The sequence below is a fragment of the Zootoca vivipara genome, chromosome 2, assembly GCF_965207765.1.
Source record: "Zootoca vivipara chromosome 2, rZooViv2.hap1.1, whole genome shotgun sequence".
NCBI lineage: Eukaryota > Metazoa > Chordata > Lepidosauria > Squamata > Lacertidae > Zootoca > Zootoca vivipara.
Genome location: NC_142584.1, coordinates 112,891,096 through 112,913,886, shown reverse-complemented (window position 1 = coordinate 112,913,886; position 22,791 = coordinate 112,891,096). Strand labels below are relative to the sequence as shown.

General features: G+C 45.9%; 1 protein-coding gene and 1 non-coding gene across 3 annotated transcripts in view; both read left to right on the top strand.

Annotated features, from left to right (window-relative positions):
* Window positions 1-1,112: 1,112 nt before the first annotated feature.
* LOC118081116 (uncharacterized) overlaps window positions 1,113-22,791 on the top strand; it is a 41,589-nt gene continuing 19,910 nt past the window's right edge. Inside the window, exons 1-6 of one of the 2 annotated variants that reach the window (XM_035107310.3) lie at window positions 1,125-1,343; window positions 1,899-2,089; window positions 7,064-7,119; window positions 17,334-18,264; window positions 20,939-21,038; window positions 21,954-22,048. In XM_035107310.3, coding sequence (XP_034963201.3) covers window positions 17,578-18,264; window positions 20,939-21,038; window positions 21,954-22,048 — 882 coding nt within the window. In that variant the 5' untranslated portion in view covers window positions 1,125-1,343; window positions 1,899-2,089; window positions 7,064-7,119; window positions 17,334-17,577. Of the gene's footprint in view, window positions 1,344-1,898; window positions 2,090-7,063; window positions 7,120-17,333; window positions 18,265-20,938; window positions 21,039-21,953; window positions 22,049-22,791 lie in introns of both variants that reach the window. The other variant, XM_035107308.3, reaches the window with a different exon arrangement.
* LOC118081645 (small Cajal body-specific RNA 15) lies at window positions 19,949-20,080 on the top strand. The gene has a single exon (XR_004692112.1).

Genomic DNA, 22,791 nt, shown 5'->3' with positions numbered 1-22,791 from the left:
TGCTTTGGCCCAGTTGTCTAATCTGTTAAGGTCATTTTGAAGTGTGATCCTGTCCTCTGGGGTATTAGCCACCGCTCCCAATTTGGTGTCGTCTCAGGATGCCCTCAAACCCATCATCCAAGTCATTGGTATTCAGAAGCAGAGCACAACCTCCATGGCTGGTAGCCATTGACAGCCTTTTTCCTCAGTGAATTTGTCTAACCCTCTTTTAAAGCCATCCAAGTTGGGGGCCATCCCTCAAGGCACTGTGGTGAAGAAGTACTTTAACAATGCAACATTAACGTTAAAATCACCAATAAAAATAAAAAAGATGCAGATAATAACTCAAGAGTTAACAACCTCCTGGAAGTAAACACCGGCAAAGGTAAAAATGAAAAGATGCAGATAATAACCCAGAGTTCAGATCATAACAACCTCCAGCGTCACCAGCAAAATCACTGGATAATGAATATGTTTGAAAGGATGCTGAAATGTCATCCGTGTTGAAGTCTGCGTGAGCTCAGAGGGAATTATATAAGAAGACCACCACCACCAAAAAGTGGGAAGAGAGGAATTGGTGGCAAGTCTTACAAACAGTGCAAAAACCTTGCCTTCTTTTGTAACATTCCTATTATTTTTCTATGCGTCTCCCGATACTATCACCATACTCATAACACTTCTCATCATTTTCTATCAAGAATTTTCCCAGCCTAAAAGTGTGTATTTGGGATATTGGGGGGGGGGTGGTTCAGTTTATTGCTGAGTCAGTCCACTCTAGCCCAGTAAGAAATATCACCCCACACAGTTACTTCCACCAATGGCTTTCTATCCTCCTGGCAGCACTTGTGTTCTGCTTTGAAATTAATTTGGAATATGCTGTTTTATTGGTTTGTTGGTTTGTTTGTTTTTAAAAAATTCAACACCCCGTGAGATCTTATGTGTACTTGCTCATAAATAAAATATTAAAAGAGCATGGCTTCCACATGGTTTCGATTTCTGCACCTGTTCAGCAGATGTCACCAAATCGAGGTCCCTTCCAGCTCTCCAATTCTATGATTCTGTCATCTTTTCCTTCTTGGGCTCCGGAAATTTGGCCCCCTCGCCGTTCCGTAGTTGGCACCGGCCGGCACTACAATTCCCAGCATGCTCCGGGCGAAGCAAGACCGGCGATCCTGGGAACGTCGCCATATCTTTTACATATATATATATTTCGAGATGCAAGATGGGAAGGTCTTTTTTTATTCCTCTTAGCTAGAAGAAAAGTCGATTTCTTTTTCTTCCTAGAGGCGCGAGTTTGCAAGATACTGTTGGGCTAGAAACCTGGTGAAATTGCGAGCCTGGGAAACTCCTCCGGAGGCGACCAAGTAAGCCTTTTTGGGGTATATTTTTTAGGCGGGCTGTGGGGCAGCGGCTGGGGAGACTTAATAATGCAAGACTCGAGCGGCTTCAGCCTGGTTTCATGGAGCATTTACCCCTCTTTATTTTGAGCAGCCTTTATTTTTTTAAAAAATCCTTTATTTTAAAAAACAAAAATAGATTTAACAGGGCGCTACCCCTCCCGCTAAAATGCAAGATCTCCACTAGTTTTGAGATGCGAGGAAGGAGGGAGGGAGGTTGGGCGCGGATCCAGCAAAACGGGCTTTTGCATCCCATCGATTTTAACGCGAAAACGATTTGAAGGCGCTCATATCTTTGCCGCTGAAACCGACAAGCCTTTTTCTTTTTACGTGGCTGAATCGGTCCCCTTGTTTCTTTGTGTTCTCGGAGAAGGCGCGAGGAGCGGGGGAGGGCGGGTAAAAATAGGATTTTATTTTGCTTTGGTTTTTTCCTTTGCGGAAACCCCCCCTAAGAATTTTTCTTTGCGGAAGGAAGGGCGGTCGCTTGCCATACTGATTTGTTTCTCCCGATGTCCGTTTTAGAAACAGCTAAGCTAAAGGAGTAGAAAACGTTTCCAGAAACTTTGGGAGCATATAAGATGGCGCGCGCTGGGTGCGGAAACTGCCACCCACGTGACACTGCCGTGCGAAGGATGACCTAATTTGCTGGAACCTTCCAACGCTGCAATTTATATTTGCTGTAAGCCGCCCTGGGACTATCTGGCGGAGGGCAGGTAATAAACATTATTATCATTATTACTACTACAACTCGTATTAGTAATGATCATCATATTAAACACTTGAATAGGAACTTGAAGGCTGTTATCTTTTGCAAGCCTGCATCTGAGGGGCTCAGTTAAGTGAGGGATCAAACTTGCAACCTTGGCGTCATCAACACTATGCTGAGGTTCCTTCTAAATATCAGGAGCTTGAGAACCAAGGTGCTGGGCTAGGTGAGCCAGGGCTCTTAAGACTTACTTCTGAGTAAACAAGTAAAAGATGGCAATGCATATCCATAGCTAAGTTTGCAATCTTACGCATACCCACAGGGAAAACATATTTATTTATATCCCGCTTTTACCCCCAACTGGGACTCGAGGAGACTTAACACAAATTAAAACGGCACAGATAAAATACAGAAAGGTAAACACTCGTAAAGGATCATCAGTATACAGTAATTGCACAGATAAAAGAAAAAAGTAAAAACTCGTAACAGATCCTCTGTATAATTTTTTTTTTTTTGCACAGATAACAGAAAAAAAAGCTAAAACCTTGTAAAAGATCATGGGTAAAAAGTAACTACATCATGATCTTTTACGATTTTTTAGCTTTTTGTCTTTTATCCATGCCATTTTAATTTGGGGTAAGTCTCCTCTTACGGAATCAAAAGAGTACAGTGGCACCTCGGTTTACCATAAGTACTCAATTGGTTCCGGGGAGCCATTCGCTCCCCCAAAAGTAATTAATACGAGTGCCTCTTCTACGGGTGTACGAAGCGCCAATAGTGTGCTTCTGCGCATGCGCGAATGGTGCAGATCGCTTCTGCGCATGCACGCGCCACAGAACCTGGGATTTCTCAAACCGCAGCGTTCTCATGTTGCGTCTACTTCCGGTTGCGTCTTTTCGGGTTATGGACATGCCGAACCCGGAAGTCCCGGAACGGGTTACTTCTGGGTTCGGTGCATCCATAACCTGCACAGAAGCACTGAATCGCGCTTTGCACATGCGCAGAAACGATGAATTGCATCACGTGCACAGACGCAGCGCTTCGGGGTGCAGACTTTTCAGGTTGTGAACAGGCCTCCGGAACGGATCCTGTTCGCAACCAGAGGTACCACTGTAAAAACGAATCTAGCAAAATAAAGATAGTAAAAACAGCACAGCACTACAGGAGTACCTCATGTTGCGTACGGGATCTGTTTCGGAGCCCCAAACGCAACATGAGCAGTACGCAACATGAAGCGCTGCGCATGTGCGTGGCACAATTCGACACGTCTGCGCGAACCGCTGAACCCGGAAATAACCCGTTCCGGTACTTCCGGGTTCAGCGCGCAAGTATCCCGTGTGGTACGCAACCCACAGCATTCATAACATGAGGTATGACTGTATTGAAAGCCCTTTCCTTTAAAAAACAGTTTGTTCCCAACGGCTTGTTGGAATAAAACTCCTCGCCTGTGAGCAGGACAAAAAGGAGGGAGCCAGTCTAGCTTATCGAAGAAGTGTGCTCCAAAGTCTGAAAGCATCCACCAAGAAGACTCACTCCTGTGTCCCCACAAAGTGTGCAGTTAAGCAGAGCTCACCCGTCCATGAGACGAGGTGAAGTGCCCACCCCAGGCAGTGCATGTGCTGCTGAGAGGCAGGGCCGGTGCTAGGGTTTTTGCTCCCTAGGCGAGATCACCTTCTGGCACCCCCCCCCCAATAATAATAAATAAAATAATAAGATAAATAAAAAATAGAAATAGAAAAAATAAAAAGTAGGGGAAAAAACAGCTTGGAGGCGCAGGGAGTTGGTCCCTGGCTCCCACGCGCCTCTGGAGCTTCAGCTGTAGCCTGTAGAGCGGCTTCAGGCCACTCTCAGGAGGCACACGCGCGCCTTGGGATAACGGCCTGACGCCACTCTACAGCTGACAGGCGCAGCGAGGTGGCCTCAGGCTCGCGCTCCCGCGCGCCTCCGGAGCTTCGAGCGGGAAGCGCGAGCCTGGGGCCGGCTCCTCCATTGCGCCTGTCAGCTGTAGAGCGGCTTCAGGCCGCTCTCCTGAGGCACGTGCATGCCTCTGGAGAGCGGCCTGAAGCTGCTCAGCAATGGGGGGGCGGGCGGCAGGCAGGCTGGCCGGCACCCCCTCTATCCTGGCGCCCTCTCGGCCCTGCCGAGAGGGAGGTGTTCCAGTGTGCAGCGTTGCTCCCCCGGTGGAGAAGCTGAGTGGTGACACTTTGATGAGTGCTCTGGCTCCTGCCAAGTTAAGTGAGAGCTGGGGTCCAGCGGTGGGGCATGCGAAGGAGATGGCATTCCCATTTCACCACAAGTGGCAAAATGGATCTTGCCGCCCCTGTCTGTAAGGGTGGTGGAACTGAGAGAAGGGCACCCTGAGTTTCCACAGGTTTATAAGGGAGAATACGGTCTTTCAGATAGTCTGGGTCTAGCACAACGGATACCCTCCCCCTAGGGGTACAGAAGGAACCTGCTGTGCCCAGTACGGTCAGGTTTGAGAATGCTACCTCTGCAGCATATTCGCATGGCACTGCCCAGCTGAGGATAGGGGTGGAAGCACTACTGCAACTCTTCTCCCTCTTTCCGCCTCTCGGGTCAGATTTGATCCAGGACTGGAGCTGCAGCGGCTGGGTGCGAGTTGCGCGCCGGAGCCAAGCCCAATGAGGGAACCTGGGGCACATGCCTGGATTTGCCCCCTCTAAAAATGTGCCCAGGGCTGTGCAGCCCTCCCTACATGCTATGCCCTTGCCTGGGCCTGTGTGCTTTTTGTTTTTTAGGAAATACAGTGGACGCTCTGGTTGCGAACATGATCCGTGCGGGAGGCACGTCCGCAACCCGCAGTGGCGCATCTGCGCATGCGTGGTTGTGATTCAGCGCTTCTGCGCACGTGCAAAGCGGGATTTGGTGCTTCTGCGCATGCGCGAGCACCGGAACCCGGAAGTAACCCGTTTCGGGACTTTCGGGTTCAGCGCGATGCGCAACCCGAAAACGCACAACCTGAAGCAGCTGTAACCCAAGGTATGACTGTATAGCTAAGCTTGTGCTATAAAGGGCAAGTTTAGTCCTTTTGAATTAAGTGGTAGTCATTTAGTCAATGTGGTTATCATTGAACTGCCTGCAAAATTGAAGGTTTTTCTAAATCAAAGGCAATTCAGTGGCAGAGCAGACACTTTGCATGTAGAAACTCCCAAATTCAATCCCCATCAAACTCTATATAATCTTTTTGTTCCCCTCCTGATGTTTCATTGGAGCAGTGTTAAATTTACTTACAATGTTTATTTTAAAACATTTGTAGCTAGCAGTTCGAACCCCTGAGGATTTGGTAGCTTCGGTGAAGGCTTGTTGAGTTCTGTATGCAGATAGCTTAAGGCTTCAGAAAGTGTGCCTGGATTAGTGAGCAGCCATTTTGTGACTGACTTAGTGAGCAGCCATTTTGTGACTGGCTGACTCAAAGCAAGTTGTTTTCTGGCTAGCTCCTGACTTTGGGCTCTTGGCAAGGAATACTGGAGATAACTCTGATTAAAGAAAAGCAAACTAGGTGGGGAGAAGCATTGCTGCCTTTTGTGGACTTTTGTAAATCCCTCTTATCTCAAGTATTCAGCTGTACGTCAGGCTGATTAATAGCTAGAGCACATTGGAGTTTAATTTGTTTTCCTATCCTCTTACAAATCGGGTTTAAGTTGTTATTTTGTTTTTCCAGTGTTTGGCACAATCTTGGCTCTTGTTTCAGGGATAGCTTATCCTTTCTTCAAAGATTTTGGGATCTGGAAGATTCATAAATATCTTGAAAAGCTGTTTGGTTTTATAGAGCAAGCATTTCCTGGCTGGCCTTTGTAACTGATCTTCATTCAAGTACTGTACTGATGTCGTTCAAACCACTCAGCTGTAACAGGGATGGGCCGCCTCTAGACTTCTGGAATACAGGCAACTCCCCATTTATGTGGGGGTTACGTTCTAAACCCCCCCTGGCTTACACAAAAATGGGGAGTTGCCTGTATTAGCACATCTGATAGAAGGGGAATCTTTCCCATGTGAGACCGTCCCAGAGCCTGAAGAGGATGTCCTCTTTGGGCTCTGGGAAGGGTCTCCTTGCTGCATTGTTTGGTGGCTTTCTCAGAGCATGGGGATCAGGTTAACTATCATTGTCATGTCTGGGTTGTGATTCCTAGACTTCTTGATTACTGGTGTTGGTTTTGTGTACAGTCATACCTCGGTTTAAGTACGCCTCGGTTTGAGTACTTGCAGTTTAAGTACTCCGTGGACACGTCTGGAAACAGATTAATCCACGTTCTATTACTTTCAGTGTGAAAGTTCGCTTCAGGTTAAGTACGCTTCAGGTTAAGTACAGACTTCCGGAACCAATTGTGTACTTAAACTGAGGCACCATTGTACAGTGGTATCTCCGGTTACAAACGGGATCTCCGTATCCCAAAGATTACGTAACCGACGTGCTGGTTCCGCGCATGTGCGAGTGGCAAACACACTTCTGGGTTTGCTGCGTTTGCAAGCCAAAGTTTACGTTACCCAAAGATAACGTAACCCGAGGGTCCACTGTAGTCTTTTCTCTGTGTGTCTATACACTGCTCTTTCTTCTCTTGGGCGGCTTTTCCCAGGAGTAGACTGGTTGGTTCGTGGACTTCTCCTGGGCCGCAGTAGCTGAATCAAGGATGGTAGGCAAGCGAGGGACAGGCAAACAAACAAACCGAGACCGACAAACAAGACACATAAAAGGAATCAGCAGGTATTTATGACACAGATGGGGTGGGACCAGAGAGGGTGGTGGGAGCGAATTACACACTCACAAAATAACAACAACAATAATTTATACCCCGCCCATTTGGCTGCATTTCCCCAGCCACTCTGGGCGGCTCCCAGCAGAATATTAAAAATAATTTAAAAATGATAAAACATCACACATTAAAAGCTTGCCTATCAATCTATCTATCTATATATAAATGGTGAAGGTGCATGTGTGTTATTCCCCACTTTTCTCCCACAGGCACTTACCCGATCATCCTGAAATTTGGCCACAACCTCAGAGTCACATGTGAGCAGGTAATCATGCACTTACACTGACCAGCTGACACACCTAAGACAGGTGTAAACCTGGATTTGTGGTCAAAAAAATTGCGCCCTCCAGTGGACATTCAACAAAAAACGGACAAATATACTCCCACAATCCCTCACTCCCCGGAGACCACGCCTCCAACAGAGAACTAACCGTCCCCGAGACTAAGCTGCTCCTCAGGGAACCAAGCCCGCCTCGGAGATCGCACATCCGAGACCAGGCCGCTCCCCAGGGACCCGTGCCCGCTCAGGACATAATAGAATCATAGAGTTGGAAGAGACCACTAGGGCCTTTCAGTCCAACCCCCTGCCGAGCAGGAAACACCATCAAAGCATTCTTGACATATGCCTGTCAAGCCTCTGCTTAAAGACATCCAAAAAAGGAGACTCCACCACACTCCTTGGTAGCAAATTCCACTGCCGAACAGCTCTTACTGTCAGGAAGTTCTTCCTAATGTTTAGGTGGAATCTTCTTTCTTGTAGTTTGAATCCATTGCTCTGTGTCCGCTTCTCTGGAGCAGCAGAAAACAACCTTTCTCCCTCCTCTATATAACATCCTTCTATATATTTGAACATGGCTATCATATCACCCCTTAACCTTCTCTTCTCCAGGGTCCTACCAGCGGCCCTCTCTCCCCCCCCCGACCAAGCCCACTCCACACCCACCCACCCCATGGATTCTGCCCCTGCCGATCCCGACGTCTCCCGGGGACCAGGCCCCCTCCCCAACCACCCCTCCAGTGACCCCCTCCCCCCAAACCCACTCCACACACACCCCACCACATTCTCCAGCCCGAACATCACAGCCAGAAGACACCAGCATACTTTAGGCATCCGCAGAGGTTGCGCGTAACAGACCTCAGTAGCACAGCATCTTGGCTAAACTAGTTTATTTACATATAAACACACACGGAGCTCTTCATCATGGCTCCCTCTCTAGTATCACACAGCAAAGAGAGAGAACAAAGGAACAACAGTTCTCACTGTCCAACCTTATGGGAGTCAGAACCCGAGCTGTTGTGTGACTTCACTCCCCTAGCGTTCATGGATGCTCGTAAGTCCCATTTGTACCAAGGGGTGGAATGGTTTTCACCCCTCCCCCCCGGCGTTTGATTTGTCCTTTTTGGCACAGTTTTACACCTCTGGCACCTTCTCTTCAGTCCACCATCTTTCCCAAGAGGTGTACCAAGGGGTGGAATGGTTTTCCTACCCCCCCCCACCGCGTTTGATTTGTCCTTTTTGGCGCGGTTTTACACCTGGGGTGTTGGGTGGTGTGGGAAAACCTCTGGCAACTTCTCTCCAGTCCACCATCTTCTACCCTCGGGCAGGAAATAATAAAAGTACAGTCATACCTCGAGTTACAGCTGCTGCAGGTTGCGTCTTTTCAGGTTGTGCTCCGTGCCGGACCTGGAAGTACCGGATTGGGTTACTTTCGGGTTTCGGCGCATGTGCAGAAGCACCAAATTGCGACCTGTGCGTGCGCAGACGTGGGTTGCAAACATGCCTCTCGCACGGATCACGTTCACTACCCGAGCATTCACTGTATAATCAGCAGTACCAACAGGCTAAAAAATAGCTTCTATCCGTGGGCTGTTAGGCTGTTGAATGGAAAATAACAGCGCAACTGACTTGCGAGGTGGTGTGTTGTGCGATAAGCACACAGAGTGCAATGAGATTGAGTGTTTGGGGGGGGAGGCTCGTTTAATTTAATTGTCACAGGTTGTATATTGACCATAAAGGTATTATTGTTAGAGGTTCCCTGCTGCCCTAACTCTCAAGACTCCAGAACTGACAAGATTAATCACACAGATATACAGTAGCTTGAGTTCTGTGCTGTTACCACTGCAACTGGCTCGTTTGACCTTGCACCAGTGATTACCTCACCCATCAGATGATTTATGCTTATTCTGCTGCTTAAGCAACTTCCGCACTTTGGTGTCAGTGCTGCGGCAGCTCCAAAGGTAACAGTGTTGTTTGGAGCTGCGGGGCCACCAACACCGAAGTGCAGAAGCTGCAAGAGCTGCTTAAGAAATTGGAGCAGCAGAATGAGCTGCTCTGCATTTGCAGCGCTGATGGGGCTCTGAGTGGCAGCAGCTCCTTGCCAGCATCCCCAGCAGGGCAGGGGTTGGCACCTGTGTGGCCCTAGCTGTGCCTTTAGGTGCAGCTGTCAGCTGCTTCTTTGATGATCACTCATAGCCGAGTAAAATTGTCTTCCATGAACACGGTTCGTAAGTGACTGTGGAGGCCAGTTCTGGATCCACACGTCTTTCCACAGTGGGGACATAGGTTTCCGGGTGGGAGTTGGTCGTAGTGAGGGTTTGCTAAATGTGCCTTCCTCTTACCACGTTTCTCTCTTTCGTCCTGAATTTGAGTAACTGACACCTTTGCTAAAGGCTGTTCTACAACTGAAGCACTCGCAGGCCAGTGTTTCCAAGTTGTTGATCTTTATACTAAATTTTAAAAGGTTTGCCTTGAAATAGTCTTTAAACATCTTGTTTTTGCCACCAGCATTTCGCTTTCCATTTTTAAGTTGGGAATAGAATTTTTCGGCAACACCGTTGATGGAATCTCTTGAGTTTGATATAGTGTTTATAACTGGTCCATGTTTCACAAGCATACAGTACAGTTGCAAGACTGTGCAGCCTCAGTGCATTGGATCAGGAACAGAAACTTGATGAAGAGTAACTTAAATTCCAGTTGCTGTATTATGTACAGCAGAGCAAAAAAGCAAAGTAACGTATTTACAGCTCTCACCAGTAACAATCTCCAGACTCTAACTCACTCCAACACTTCAATACTAACCTCATCTCAATAACTCTGCAGTAGCATACTGCTTATCATGAAAATCAGCAACCAATCACAACCTGTTGCTAGGTCTTTGAAGTTGCTGAGCAGACTTCTGACTTCAGTCACGTAGAAGATCCAATTAGGCAGCCTGCCAGCTCTACAGGCTGCAAAGCTGCCTTATCTTTTAACACATTAACATTTCTTTCCCAATCTTTGGGCACCATTTATCCTGCAAATACATTACAATCTCTCCTTCTGTTTCCTTTCCTACAGTAAATAATTTGTTAAAATATTTTACAAAACATCTGTTTATTTCTTCTGGGCTGTCTATATATAGACCCCTTCCTTTATTTTATCAATTTGCATCTCCTTTTGTCTTTTTTAAAAATTGCCATTATAACAATTTCCCCAGTTTATCCGCAAATTCAAAAGATCTTTGTTTCATCCATTTTATATTTCTTTCTATTTCCTCCCCGATTGTTGTTGTTAGCTGTGCTTGTAGTGATTTACTTTTCTGAGCTACCGTCACATTTTTTGGTTCCTTTGCTAATATTCTCTCATTATTAACTATTTCGTTTCTAATTTCTTCTCTTATTTTCTTTCTTGCTGCTTGCTGAATATAGAAACCTCTAATATATGCTTTACTGGCACCCCAGATAGTTCTAATTTTCGTATCATGTATTTTATTTAATTCAAAAAATTCCTTTAATAACTCCTGTGCTTTTTTTACTATAGTTTCATCATTTAACAAAACCTCATTTAATCTCCATCTCCTATTTATCCCTTCTCTGTCTTTTAATTCAAGGAACAGAATAGCCTTTACAGACTAGCCCAAATGGAGGTACTGACTCACCTGGGTGGAGGTGGGGGGGAAGAGGGAGTTGGGGGATTCACAGGGATGAGCCGGGGGGGGGGGAGGAACAGAATAGGTCATGGATCGGGACAGGGTGGGGGGGCAGTCACAGGGATTAGCCACTGCAACGCATGACAGGGCCAGCTAGTATTTAAATAATTGTTTTGCCTGTAATTTGGTACTCATATAAATCACCACCCCTCTTTTCTTTTTACAGTCCGAGGCTATAAATTCCTCTCCCAACCTTTCGTTTACTATTATTCTCCTATGTTTCTGTGTTACATGGGTTTCTTGTAAACAGGTGACATCCCAATTTTGTTTCTTCAAAATACATTCAATCCTATTGCTTTTAATTTTGTCATTTAACCCATTAACATTCCATGTTATTATTAATTTCAAATTCATCTAAAAGTAAATTTTAGTAGTAAATTTTGAACACCCTTTTCATGTGTATACACTATCTATTACTTTCTCTAAGGTTCACAACCAAGGATTTAGTCCTGTTGCGGGATTTCTCCTTCTCCTCCTCTTGACGATCGATTTTCCAGATCCTTCTTGTGCTTTCCCTAGAATCTTGAAAGCTCCTCTGGTGATTTGATAGATGTTCTCCTTTCTTTGTAAGTACAGTGGTACCTCGACAACTGAACGATTCGACTTCCGAAGGTTTTGATTTCCGAAGTCGACAACCCCGGAAGTCTTTTCGCCGCGCGTGCGTCCTGTGCCTGTGCAAAGTGGCGCGCACGGTCGGCACATGCGCAGAAGCACAAAATCGCACTTCGCGCATGCGCAGAAGCAGCGCTTCGACAACCGAAGACTTTGGCTTACGAAGACGGCCGCGGAACTCATCTTCGTAAGTCGAGGTACCACTGTAAATGTCACTCCCTCAGGAAATTCCAACCTGAATCGTATTGAGTTCTTGTTTAATAGATCAGTCAGTGGTTTGTAAATCTGTCTCTTCCTAAGAATCCTCTTCAGTATCTCTCTAAAAAATTCACATTCTTGTCTTCTATTATTAACCTTTTCTGTTTGCTTTTTAACAAAATCTTGTCTTTTAAGAGCCTTGAGTTGAAAAAAACCAGACAGTCGCCTGGTCCCTTAAAGGATTTCACATTTTCTGTTTTTATTCTAAAGACCTTATCTATGTCTATCATCACCTCGTCTTCAAATAGGCCCATCCACTTAGCTATTTCCTGAGTCAACTTTTGTTCAATCCTTTTGTCCTGCAATTCTGAGACGCCTCTCAGGCGCAAAATCATCTCCCTCTGAAACATCTCAATCATAGCCATCTGATCCTGAGTCTCCTCATGTAGCCTCAGATATTGTTAAGCTCCCCAGCTGAGAGTAATTTTATTTCTGTAATGTCTTTATCGGCGTCCAGTGTTGGTGCCTAAGCGCTTAGAATAGTAGCGTGTTGTTTTTCAGCGAGTTTTATTCAACGGGTTAAAAGTCGCTCGTTAATGTTAGTAGGGACTTCTGACAAGAGCTTCATAAGATAGTTTTTGATAGCAAAGCCTACTCCATGTATTAAATGTTCTTGTTCAGGTAGACCTTTCCAGAAGAATGTGTAGCCTCCTTTTTCTTCCTTCAGTTGTCCCATACCTACTCTTGTGAGTTTCTTGAAGTGCTGCAATATTGATGTTACAACGTTGCAGCTCTCTTGCAATGATGGCAGTTCTGCATTCAGGATGTTCATTATCTGTGTTATCCAACCAAATCCCTATGTTCCATGTTCCTAAGTTCAATTGTCTTTTACGACTGCTGGGTGGCGAGTGATACAGCTGTCAGCATCCCACTGCTGCTCCCCCCCTCCCCGCTGCCAGGGCTCAAGAATCGCTTCGGCCCCAACAAAACTGGATCCAGGCAGCCACGGAGCCATTGAAGTCCGGTGGGGGTGACTGGCTGCGGGGAATCAACTGTCTTGCACAGCACCAAAAGAGGCGTATCTTTTGGTGCCCTGCAGACCAACTGACTTGTTTGGCCTTGCAGCCACGCCAGCCAGGTGGAGAGGTTAGGTGCCAGACAAGGATGCCTGGCACTGCCTCGCAAAAGGCCAGTTGACTGGCACCCAGCTAATTTTGAATGCTGTTCCCAACATGAACCCGTCAACATCAGTGAAGAGTTGAAATTCCTCTACTTACTCTGTAGGTAGTCTCATTCTTAATTATAGAGATCCTTGTAAATAACTCAGTTTTTGAAGAGCATTCCAATCCTGTTTTGACCTACAGCTAACCTCTGGGCCCATAACCTGTTGGGAACCTGTTATCTCACACAGAGAGAGTGAGAGTGTGCGCAGAAGTGTGGATCTTGGTCTTGCTCTTGCATGCAGCAAAAAAACAACCACACAGAAAGCAGGGTCAGTAAGGTCCATATGCTTTTATGGCTGATGAAGTAACAGGTACAGCAAACAACTCTGGACAAAGTTGTGCAATGTAAAAAGAATAAGTTGCAGCTTTCAGTCTAGTTCAGACACAGCTACATAGAGAGTTTCCCCTTGCTCTAACTCCAAGACTCCAAAAGCACAACGACACACATTAATCACACAGATGTAGCTTGAGTTCTGTGACATTACCACAGAAACTGGCTCATATGACCTTGCACCGGTGATTTCCTCGCTCATTGGGAAATTAGCTCCTTTTCATGCCGAGCTACTCCAATATGTTGGGTGTTGGGTGTGCGCGCCACAAAAGCTCAGTGGTTAAACTGCAGCCTTATTTGCTGATAAGGGTCCTTTTAAGTTGCACCCAGGCAAGGACAAAGATAGTCAAAACGACACCGGGTTGAGTTTCAGAGAAAGAGTTTTAATCTCTATATATAGAGAGACTCAAGGTGGTCCTCCACAACATGAGTAAAGCAACACAAATTGCAAAGCTTTCTTATACCCTTCTTTTGGGCTCTTTCCCCCTCCTCTGTAAGAGTGCGCACGCAAGGGGTCACGCACACAAGGGGGTGTGCGCATCTTCCTGTGTCCGGTTGTTCTCATAAACACACATTACGCCATGTGCGTAAACACATGCTGACTAATGCTGCCCCGGTGCCTGCCTCAAGCAGCCTTGACTTATCTTGCCTGTTCTGCGCATCAGACTGCGTGTCAGACAAAGCCAGACATCATCTAGCCTTGAGCTGGGCATCCTGTTCCTTTTTGCTTTGCCCTTTGACACACTTTGGTACAGAGGCACTGAAAGCATTCTAAACAAGACATCCCAGGGCTACAGCCATACAGTCAGAATTCATACAATGCAAGCAATGCAAACTATAGGATCCGATTTGGCTCAATAATACAATTAGCAAATCACTCCTCCACAAAACTCTCCACAGGAAACAGCTGTTTAGCAGAGTTGTTTGTATTAGGCCATGACCAACACACACTATTTATAGATGTTACAAGTGATATTCTCTCTCTGAGCCCAGAGCAGGTTCCATGCTTCAAAGTCCTTGCCATGACAGAGTCCACAAGTCCTGAGATCAGTTGCTTTCAAAGCTGCTTTCCTGCAACTCTTTGCAAAGTCTTCAGTCTTCCACACTACTCCAAACTGTGCTATCCCATACTGAATGCTGTAACTTGAGCTCCTCATCTACATGCCGGTTCTGCCCAGTAATACTGATATCTAAATTGTTATCTAAATTGATATCTAAATTGCCTGCATCTAAATTGTTGGGAATGATTCATCTGATTACTTTTATTTTATTTTATTCACTACATTTCCCCACATTTTTTCTTTTTTCTTTACTTTCCCTCTTTTATGCGCACTCATGCTCTAAACATCTAGGAACCTTAAAGTAAGAGGGATGTGTTCCACGAGGAAACACTTCGGATTTCCCTGACAGATTTTTCTGGAAAGTACAGATAGTGAATGCGTGTCTCATCTTGACAGCAATCCTGTTCCACAGAATAGGCCTCCCTTTCCCAGACTTGGACTGTAAAATTGATTTACCTCACAGAATTCACAAACATCACTTCATTTTTTTATTATTATTAAAAGGGGGATTGTGGGCTTGTTTTTAAGAAAGGAACTGTGACTATTTCCAAGTTTTGTTTTGTTGCTGATAACTAGAGAATCATAACTGACAGGGAAATGTACTGTAGAATAAACAGATTTCCAAATGTTTCCCGTTGTGTTCTTACATGTCACTTAAAATTTGTTACCTAGGAACATTTGGATTTCAAACCTTAAGTTGCAATAACTTCCATCTCAAAATGGAAATGGTGGCATTGGGGCCTGTTTTCCTCCACTAATTTACCTCCATCCTATTAAAAGCTTTACCGAAAACACCATTCCTGTTGGGCCAGCTGTTGCTAATGGCCTAGAATGAAATAGGGCCGTGGAGAACCAGAGCTGAGGAAAGCAAGTCAGTTAGGAAAACGGGCCCCAATGCCACAATTTCTATTTTGACCCAGTTATGATTCTCTAGTTATCAGCAACAAAACAAAACTTGGAAATAGCAGGGACTCCATGTTTGTTTATTTATCGCTTTGGAGTTTAGCCAGTTCTTCAAAAATATTTCACCCCAGCCACAAAAGGTATAGCAGTTTGGTGTGGGGGATAGCAACCTTCCTTGTTAGTGAAGAAGGAAACCTTGTGGCTGGGGTGAAATATTTTTGAAGAACCGGCTAAACTCCAAAGCAATAAACAAACAAACATGGAGTCCCTGCAGTGGCAAAACAAGCCTCCCTCAGATTCTCCCCATCTCACAGCACTGAGGCTGTTTTTTTAAATGAGCGACCCATTTCTTTGCCATTTCCCTGGCCATGTAGAATGCTCTTACTTCTGCCATATGTGAAACAGCAACTATCAGTTGCTTCAGATTACAGTGGAACCTCCGGTTATTAATGGGATCCGTTCTGGAGGCCTGGCCGCATCCCGAAAACTTTGTAACCAGAGGCGCAGTTGAGTGTATGCTTCCTGGTTTGCCATGTTCGCAACCCAAGGATTATGTTACCCGAAGGTAACGTAACCTGAGACATACCTTTTTGCTCAGGCTTTCACTGGCATGTAGGATATTACTGTATTTCTCTCTTCATCCTGCATTTGCTTGCTTGCTTCTAGAATGCTGTTTTTATTATTATTATTTGTACTTGGGTTTTAGGATTCTTTTTAATAAAAAAAAATACTAAGTGGCTTATAAATGTGTTTTAGATAAATAAAGTGAATTATTGAATTTGCTTCCAAAGCCGCTGAGGGTGCAAACATTCAGCAGGTGTGAAGGTTTCAGCCACTGGACAAAAAAGAAATGTGCAAAAAGCATCAGAGCAGAGCCAGTGAAAAAGAGAAGACAAAATGGCTGCTCTTGTCTTCCTACAATTGCCAGAGAAAGCTAAGAGCAAACAAAGAGGAATTGTGCAAGGGAAGCTTTTCCCTGGTGTAAAAGATGAATTGTTCTGTGCCTGTTTAAAAGGCAGTAAAACTTCTCAGCCAGACAGAGACGGAAGGTTTAAGACTAGCTACTGATTATCGCCTCCATACACATTACAGGAAGTCATCCGTATTGCACATAAGACAAGATGCAATCTATAAGCTTGTTAAGTACCGTTGTATGTTAAATTTAAGCTGATTCCAGCACGGTCCTAATTTCTGTGAAAGCTTTGTACAAAGTCTGTTGTTAGCAGTTTTGTCCATATGTCAGCCAACGTGTCTTCAGTAGCACAGTACACCAGTTCAATTTCGCCTTGCTGAGTCATATCATACATGTTTGAACTTAATGTCGGTAGTGCATCTCTGCAAAGCTAATGCATACCTAATGGTATACTTTTATTGCATTTTGCATTTGCATGCCTCTGTCAGGTAACAGGCTTTTAAATCAAGTTACCTCATGACACGCAGGGGACAGACTTATTCACTTAAGCGCTACAGATTTCTACCAGATTCTACTTATTGCTAAACCAATCTATGATTGATTACACATGATCACTATGCCTGATGTGGACTTTTTGTCACTAAGATCAGACCCCCAATCTGCATCAGTGAATACCTCCAGCTCACCAGAACCTTGTGCAGAGAATTTTAAATTGCAGTCGACTTTGCTATTCGTGTATCTGATTATTTTTTTGACTGCATACCAGTATTTTTTCAGTAGGGCAACCTTTCTACTAAATATTCCTACTGCACTGCTTATATCAGTTCTTCAAATATTACTCAAAATGCACAGTGAACCAATTGTGCCCGGTTTCCAGGCTGTTGAAAAGTTTTGCTTTCAACATTTTTCTGAAAATCAAGTTTTTAGAGTTTTAACCATTCAAAATATGCCACGTTCAGTGCTTCTAACGACAGATCTTTCCTTTTTGAGTCAGACAAAAGCTTTCATTGCTTTCGTCTTTGTTTACTTTTTCAGATTCAGCATTCTGATTGGCTTGTGCATAAAAACACAATGTCATCTACATAAAACAAAACCAGATGCCTGCAGCTATACTATGGGAGCGGAAAACTATTTCTGCCAACTTGGGGAGAATTAATCCTTTTTTCATGTTCCTTAGCAGGGAGATGTACTTCAACATCCAGGGAACACCATAACACGTGCTTCTGAAATAAATAATAACAATTAAAATGTCTTTTTTTTCCCCACACAGGGAGGAATTCCACTTAACTTCCAGAAACTCACCCCCATCCCCTCTGGCCTCCTCTTTAGATGATGGTTTTGAAGAACAAGCCAATTGTTGAGTACCCTGGAAGTTGCTGTTGAAATATTGGCACGGCCAACCTTTTAATATCACTTGCCAGGTGGGGCAGGCAACCCAAGGCCTGGACAATATCTCAAGCTATCAGCAGGCACATAGCTGTGTGATTTGGATTTCCTAAAAGCAAAGAACAGATATGGAGAAAGCTTTGGACAGCTCGGGCAAAGTCCCCCAAATTGTACAGGTTATGTACTTTAAAGGGCCCCCAAGACCTGTTTCTCAGCTGCCTGAAACTGGGCTGCCCCAGCAACAGGAAACTCATTGGCAGGAATTTCTGAATGCACTGCAGCCGCCTCATGCGGGAAGGGCAAATTCATTGCCCACAGAGCAGGTTCCATGGGACGATGCCAAGACATTCCTCTCTGCCTTTGAGCAAGTTGCCGAAGCCTGCCAGTGGCCGCGAGAAGAGTGGGTGGGCCGCCTCCTGCCGGCGCTGAGAGGTGGGGTGGAGCAGTTCTTTTGCCAGCTGGATCCCAGGGACAGGACTGACTTCCTGAAGGTGAAGTTTGCCCTCCTTCGAGCAGACGCCATCCGCAGGGAGTCTAAGCGCCAGCACTTCCGACAGTGCCGCTACCAGGAGCTGGAAGGGCCGCGAAGGATTTACAGCCAGCTGAAAGAACTTTGTCGCCAATGGTTAAAGCCGGACAAGTACTCGAAGGATCAGATCCTGGAGATGATAATCCAGGAGCAGCTCCTGGCCATGTTGCCACCTGAAGTACAGAGCTGGGTAAAGGAGTGTGGGCCGGAAGACTGTATTGAGCTGGTGGCTCTGGCAGAGGATTTCCTGATGGGGCGCCGCTCTGCCAGGTCATGGGTCAAGCAGGTGAGAGATGAGTATTTAATACTCCTTGGCTGCCCAGGGGGTGGGGAGTGTCCAGAAGAAAATGGCCTGTGCTGTGCTACTACACATTTACCACTTGTTAACCCCCTGCCTTTCAATTTACAGATTTTTTTCAAGGTGACTTACAGGCAACATCATGTAACAAAATAAGCCAATACCACCAACCCAAGTCATCAGAAGCCTCCCAATATGGCTGTTTGTTGTAGATCAGGCATCCTCAAACTGCGGCCCTCCAGATGTTTTGGCCTACAACTCCCATGATCCCTAGCTAAGAGGACCAGTGGTTGGGGAAGATGGGAATTGTAGTCCAAAACATCTGGAGCACCGAAGTTTGGGGATGCCTGTGGTAGATGGTTGTGTTGGAGTGAGGAGACAGGCCAGCTGAAGCAAGCTTGGTGCTTCGGTACTTACATATGTTTCAGACAATTTTTAAACCTGTAATCAGAGCTTGCATAAAGAATCTTTGGTTTGATTTTGATTTGTCTTGTATTAAGCAACTTGGAGGGAAATGGCTTCCTCCATATCACCGGTCTTTGGCTTACCTCTCTCTCACTGTCCTTGCACCCACCTTACACAGCAGTGGGAAGTAGATAGCACTGTTTTTTTTGGGGGGCAGTAGCCAATATGGGACGCGGGTGGTGCTGTGGGTTAAACCACAGAGCCTAGGACTTGCTGATCAGAAGGTCAGCGGTTCAAATCCCCGTGACGGGGTGAGCTCCCGTTGCTTGGTCCCAGCTACTGCCAACCTAGCAGTTCGAAAGCACGTCAAAGTGCAAGTAGATAAATAGGTACCGCTACAGCGGGAAGGTAAATGGCATTTCCGTGTGCTGCTCTGGTTCGCCAGAAGCGGCTTTGTCATGCTGGCCACATGACCTGGAAGCTGTATGCCGGCTCCCTCGGCCGATAACGCGAGATGAGCGCCGCAACCCCAGAGTCGGTCACGAATGGACCTAATGGTCAGGGGTCCCTTTACCTTTACCTAGTAGCCAATATGGCCGATGGCCAGGGGTGATAGGAGTGTAGGATCTGGAGGGCCGTAGGTTCCCATGATGTTCAGGCTGTGATACTCGTTTCAGACTTTTTGAGCTCGCACTACATTGCGACTCATCGGCTGCTACCAGCACAGCACACCTCACCCTGGCTGTTCTGTGCTGGTGACAGCCAGGGAGTTGCAATGTATTGCCAGCTCAAAATGGCCTTGATCAGCTGAGAGGCAGGCGGTTTAAGGAAGCCTGCTGATCAAGCTCATGCGAGCCGAAGGCAGGGGGCAGCTTGTTTAAACTGCTCTGCTGAGGGGCACATGCCTCAGCAGAACAGTTTAACGAAGTCCCCCCAGGGCTTGATCAGCTATGGGGTGGGCAGGTGGCTCAGTTTTTCAAGCTCCCATATCGCTCTAGCTCCCTCAAGCAGGAGCGGTATAGGGTAGGACTAGGCAGTTTCAGACATCGTGATATATCAGTACCTCGCAATATTTAGCCACTGATATATCACAGTGTTGAAAACTACCTATTGCTCAGCCCTAATGGAGAACCAGTAACCCACCAGATGTGTTGGACTCCAGCTCCCATCAGCCAGCATGGTAATGGGCTTGGGGATGATGGGAGTTTGTAGCCTATCAACATTTGGAGACCCTCACAGGTTTCGCCATCCCTGTGGTAACACTTGTCTGGAGGACTAAGAAAGTAGAACCAGTGAAGTCAGTTGGCTCTACTGATACTATCCTCCTAAATTAAGCGGCAGAAGAACAAGGTCTTGCCTATGAGATTCACCCAGATCTTACTGCTGTTGGCCAACAATGTCCAAATTAAAACATGGTGGAGGTGGAGGGGGGTGGCAGCTGAGAAGCTTAAGAGGGTGCTCCCTGGATTATTGGGTTTAGTGGGATATACAGTGCTGCATTTTAAAATTGATACTGACAGGAACTTGATGGTGAGGATCCTCTTGTGGGGGCATGCTCCATTTTCTCTCTTGCAGGAGGGAGAACCCGTTCTTATTTATTTAGTTCATGAAATTTATACGCTGCTCAGTTTTAAAGAAAGAAAAAGGACAGCCTCAAAGCTGTTTACAAAAACAAAGATCATCGTTAAGAAAAAACCCAATAATTTCTCTCATCAACTTTCTAAGTATATCCTGTCATCTGTGCACTGGTGATGCCCCAGACTTGACTTTCTGTAGTGAATGTTTAGGTTTTTTTTTTTAAAAAAAGCTACTGTTCTTTTGGGAAGAATCAAGACCGTGTTTAATATTTCCTGTTCATTCCTTTTTGCAATACCGGTAATAACAGTAAGCCGAAATAGTGTGGTGGTAAAACATCCCCACTAATTAAAACCAGGTGTTTATTAGTCTTTGGTGCACTAGTTAATAATTTGCAGATTTAAAATGTACAGTCCGGGTTAACTGACTTCAGGTTGAATCCAGACTCAAGTCATGCTTGAGGTAGACCCACTGACTGCAGTAGTCACCTTCCCCGTTGATTTCAGTGGGCCTACTTGTGAGGACGAGCGAATCGGGCTCCAGCCCTTTGTGCCTACCTTGGAGTAGGCAAGGCAGCCACATAAATTAAAACGTTTCAGTTTTGACCGGGGAAAAATGGAAGCGAGAGGTGGTGCCGTTTATCCGTAGCTTTCCAGTGACGCATCTTTGTTGCTTTGATCAGGGGCCAGCCACAAGCTCCCTGCAGCCAGAGGTGGCGCTGCCAGATGCCGCTCAAAGACAGCTCTTCACGGGGGTCAGCCCGAATGTCATGTCTGCAACGGGTAAGGAGTTAGGAGATGCTCTTCCTTTTCTGGCAGTATGGTATAGAATGCTCTAAATAATCCACCCCAATATGTTTCAATATGGAATAAATGGCAATCCTTGAAACTATAGCAACACATTTGTGCTTTATTGGATTTATTTATTTTAATACTCATCTTTCCACACTTGCAGTAGTAGGAACCGTGCTGCATGCACCCTGGGTGTGGGGGGTTTGTAGGTTATGGCTGTAAAAAATTTCTTGCAATGAAAACGAAAAATATTGCTGAGAAATGGTAATAGAAAAGAACACAACAACCCTGTGGGCTGCACCACTCGAGTAATTTTCATTGCCCATTTCTTGCCTTCTTCCACTTGTTGCAGGCTGAACGTCTGCAGAAGGAAACCTTCAACCCACAGGCTCCCCACTGCAGATGTTCAGCACCCAGTGTATGGAGGGGGGGCCACGGGGACAGAGGGGGAGGGGGCCAACACACCTGAGGGGCACCACACCTGAAAAAGACAGGTGAGTGAAGGGATAGGGGAAACCATTCCATCTGAAGGCCAAGTTTATAAAAAGCTTTAGAATAGGATGAGGTTTGTATAGAAATTTATCCAGATGGCAGGAAGAAAATATGAGTTGATCTAACAATATTAACGCGTTGTTTTTGTTGTGAAATAGGTGAGGGCAATGAGAATACTGGGAAAGCCATTGTTATTATATCAGTTAGTTGCTGGGAATCAGAAGTGCTGCACTCACGCCCTGTGGGAAGGGGCTGTATTGATCATGTCTTGTTTGGTTGATTCCCATTGAGGCATCTGGTTGGCCACTGTGAGAGACAAGAGACTGGTCCGGATGGGCCTTGGGTTTGATTCAGCCAGACTGTTCTTAATGCTTCTTTGTTTTTGACGTCTTCCCCCGCTCCTGTGTTTTGCAGCCAATGAAATGGCATCCATGAGGAACTCTGCTATGGTATTGCCTCCTGTATTAACTCCTGAGGGACAAGGAATGACTGGTGTTGGGCCAACTGAGGTATGTGAAAGTTTGATAATTGTTTCATTCAGGGCCTTTTTTTAAGCAGGAACTCTCAGGAGCAGAGTTCTGGAACCTTTCCCCCCCCCCTCAAAAAAAATCAATTTTATTACAGTCGTACCTTGGTTCTCAAACAGAATGCATTCTGGGAGTCCGTTCAACTCCTGGAACTGTTCAAAACCCAAAGCACAACTTCCGATTGGCTGCAGGAGCGTCTTGCAGCCAATCGGAAGCCATGCCAGACGTTTGGCTTCTGAAAATCATTCAAAAAACAGAACACTTCTGTTAAGGAGCCGATTTGTTTGGGAGCCAAGGCGTTCGGATTCCAAGGTACAGTGGTGCCTCGCAAGACGAATTTAATTCGTTCCATCGGTCAATTCGTTTTACGAAAAATTTGTCTTGCGAAGCACCATTTCCCATTGAAATTTAATTAATGTGTTCCTATGGGCTCTGTGGGACTGATGGTGGCAGCGCTTGCTTGCTTGGCTCAGGAAAGGCCAGGCTGCGGCAGCGCTGAGGCGCCCAATCTTGGCACGGTCCGAGCGCAGCGCGCGGGACTAGCAAGAGAAAGTGCACGGCAGATGCGGCACTGAGAGGGCCGATTCGGGGCGGCCCGAGGGCGAGCGCAGCGTGCTTTCTCCCGCTCGCCTCGCTTTGCAGAGATGCAGAAATGCACTAAGAGAACAAAACATACCGACATTTAAGTTTAAACGTGTATGATGATTCGCGGCAGCGTTGAGGGG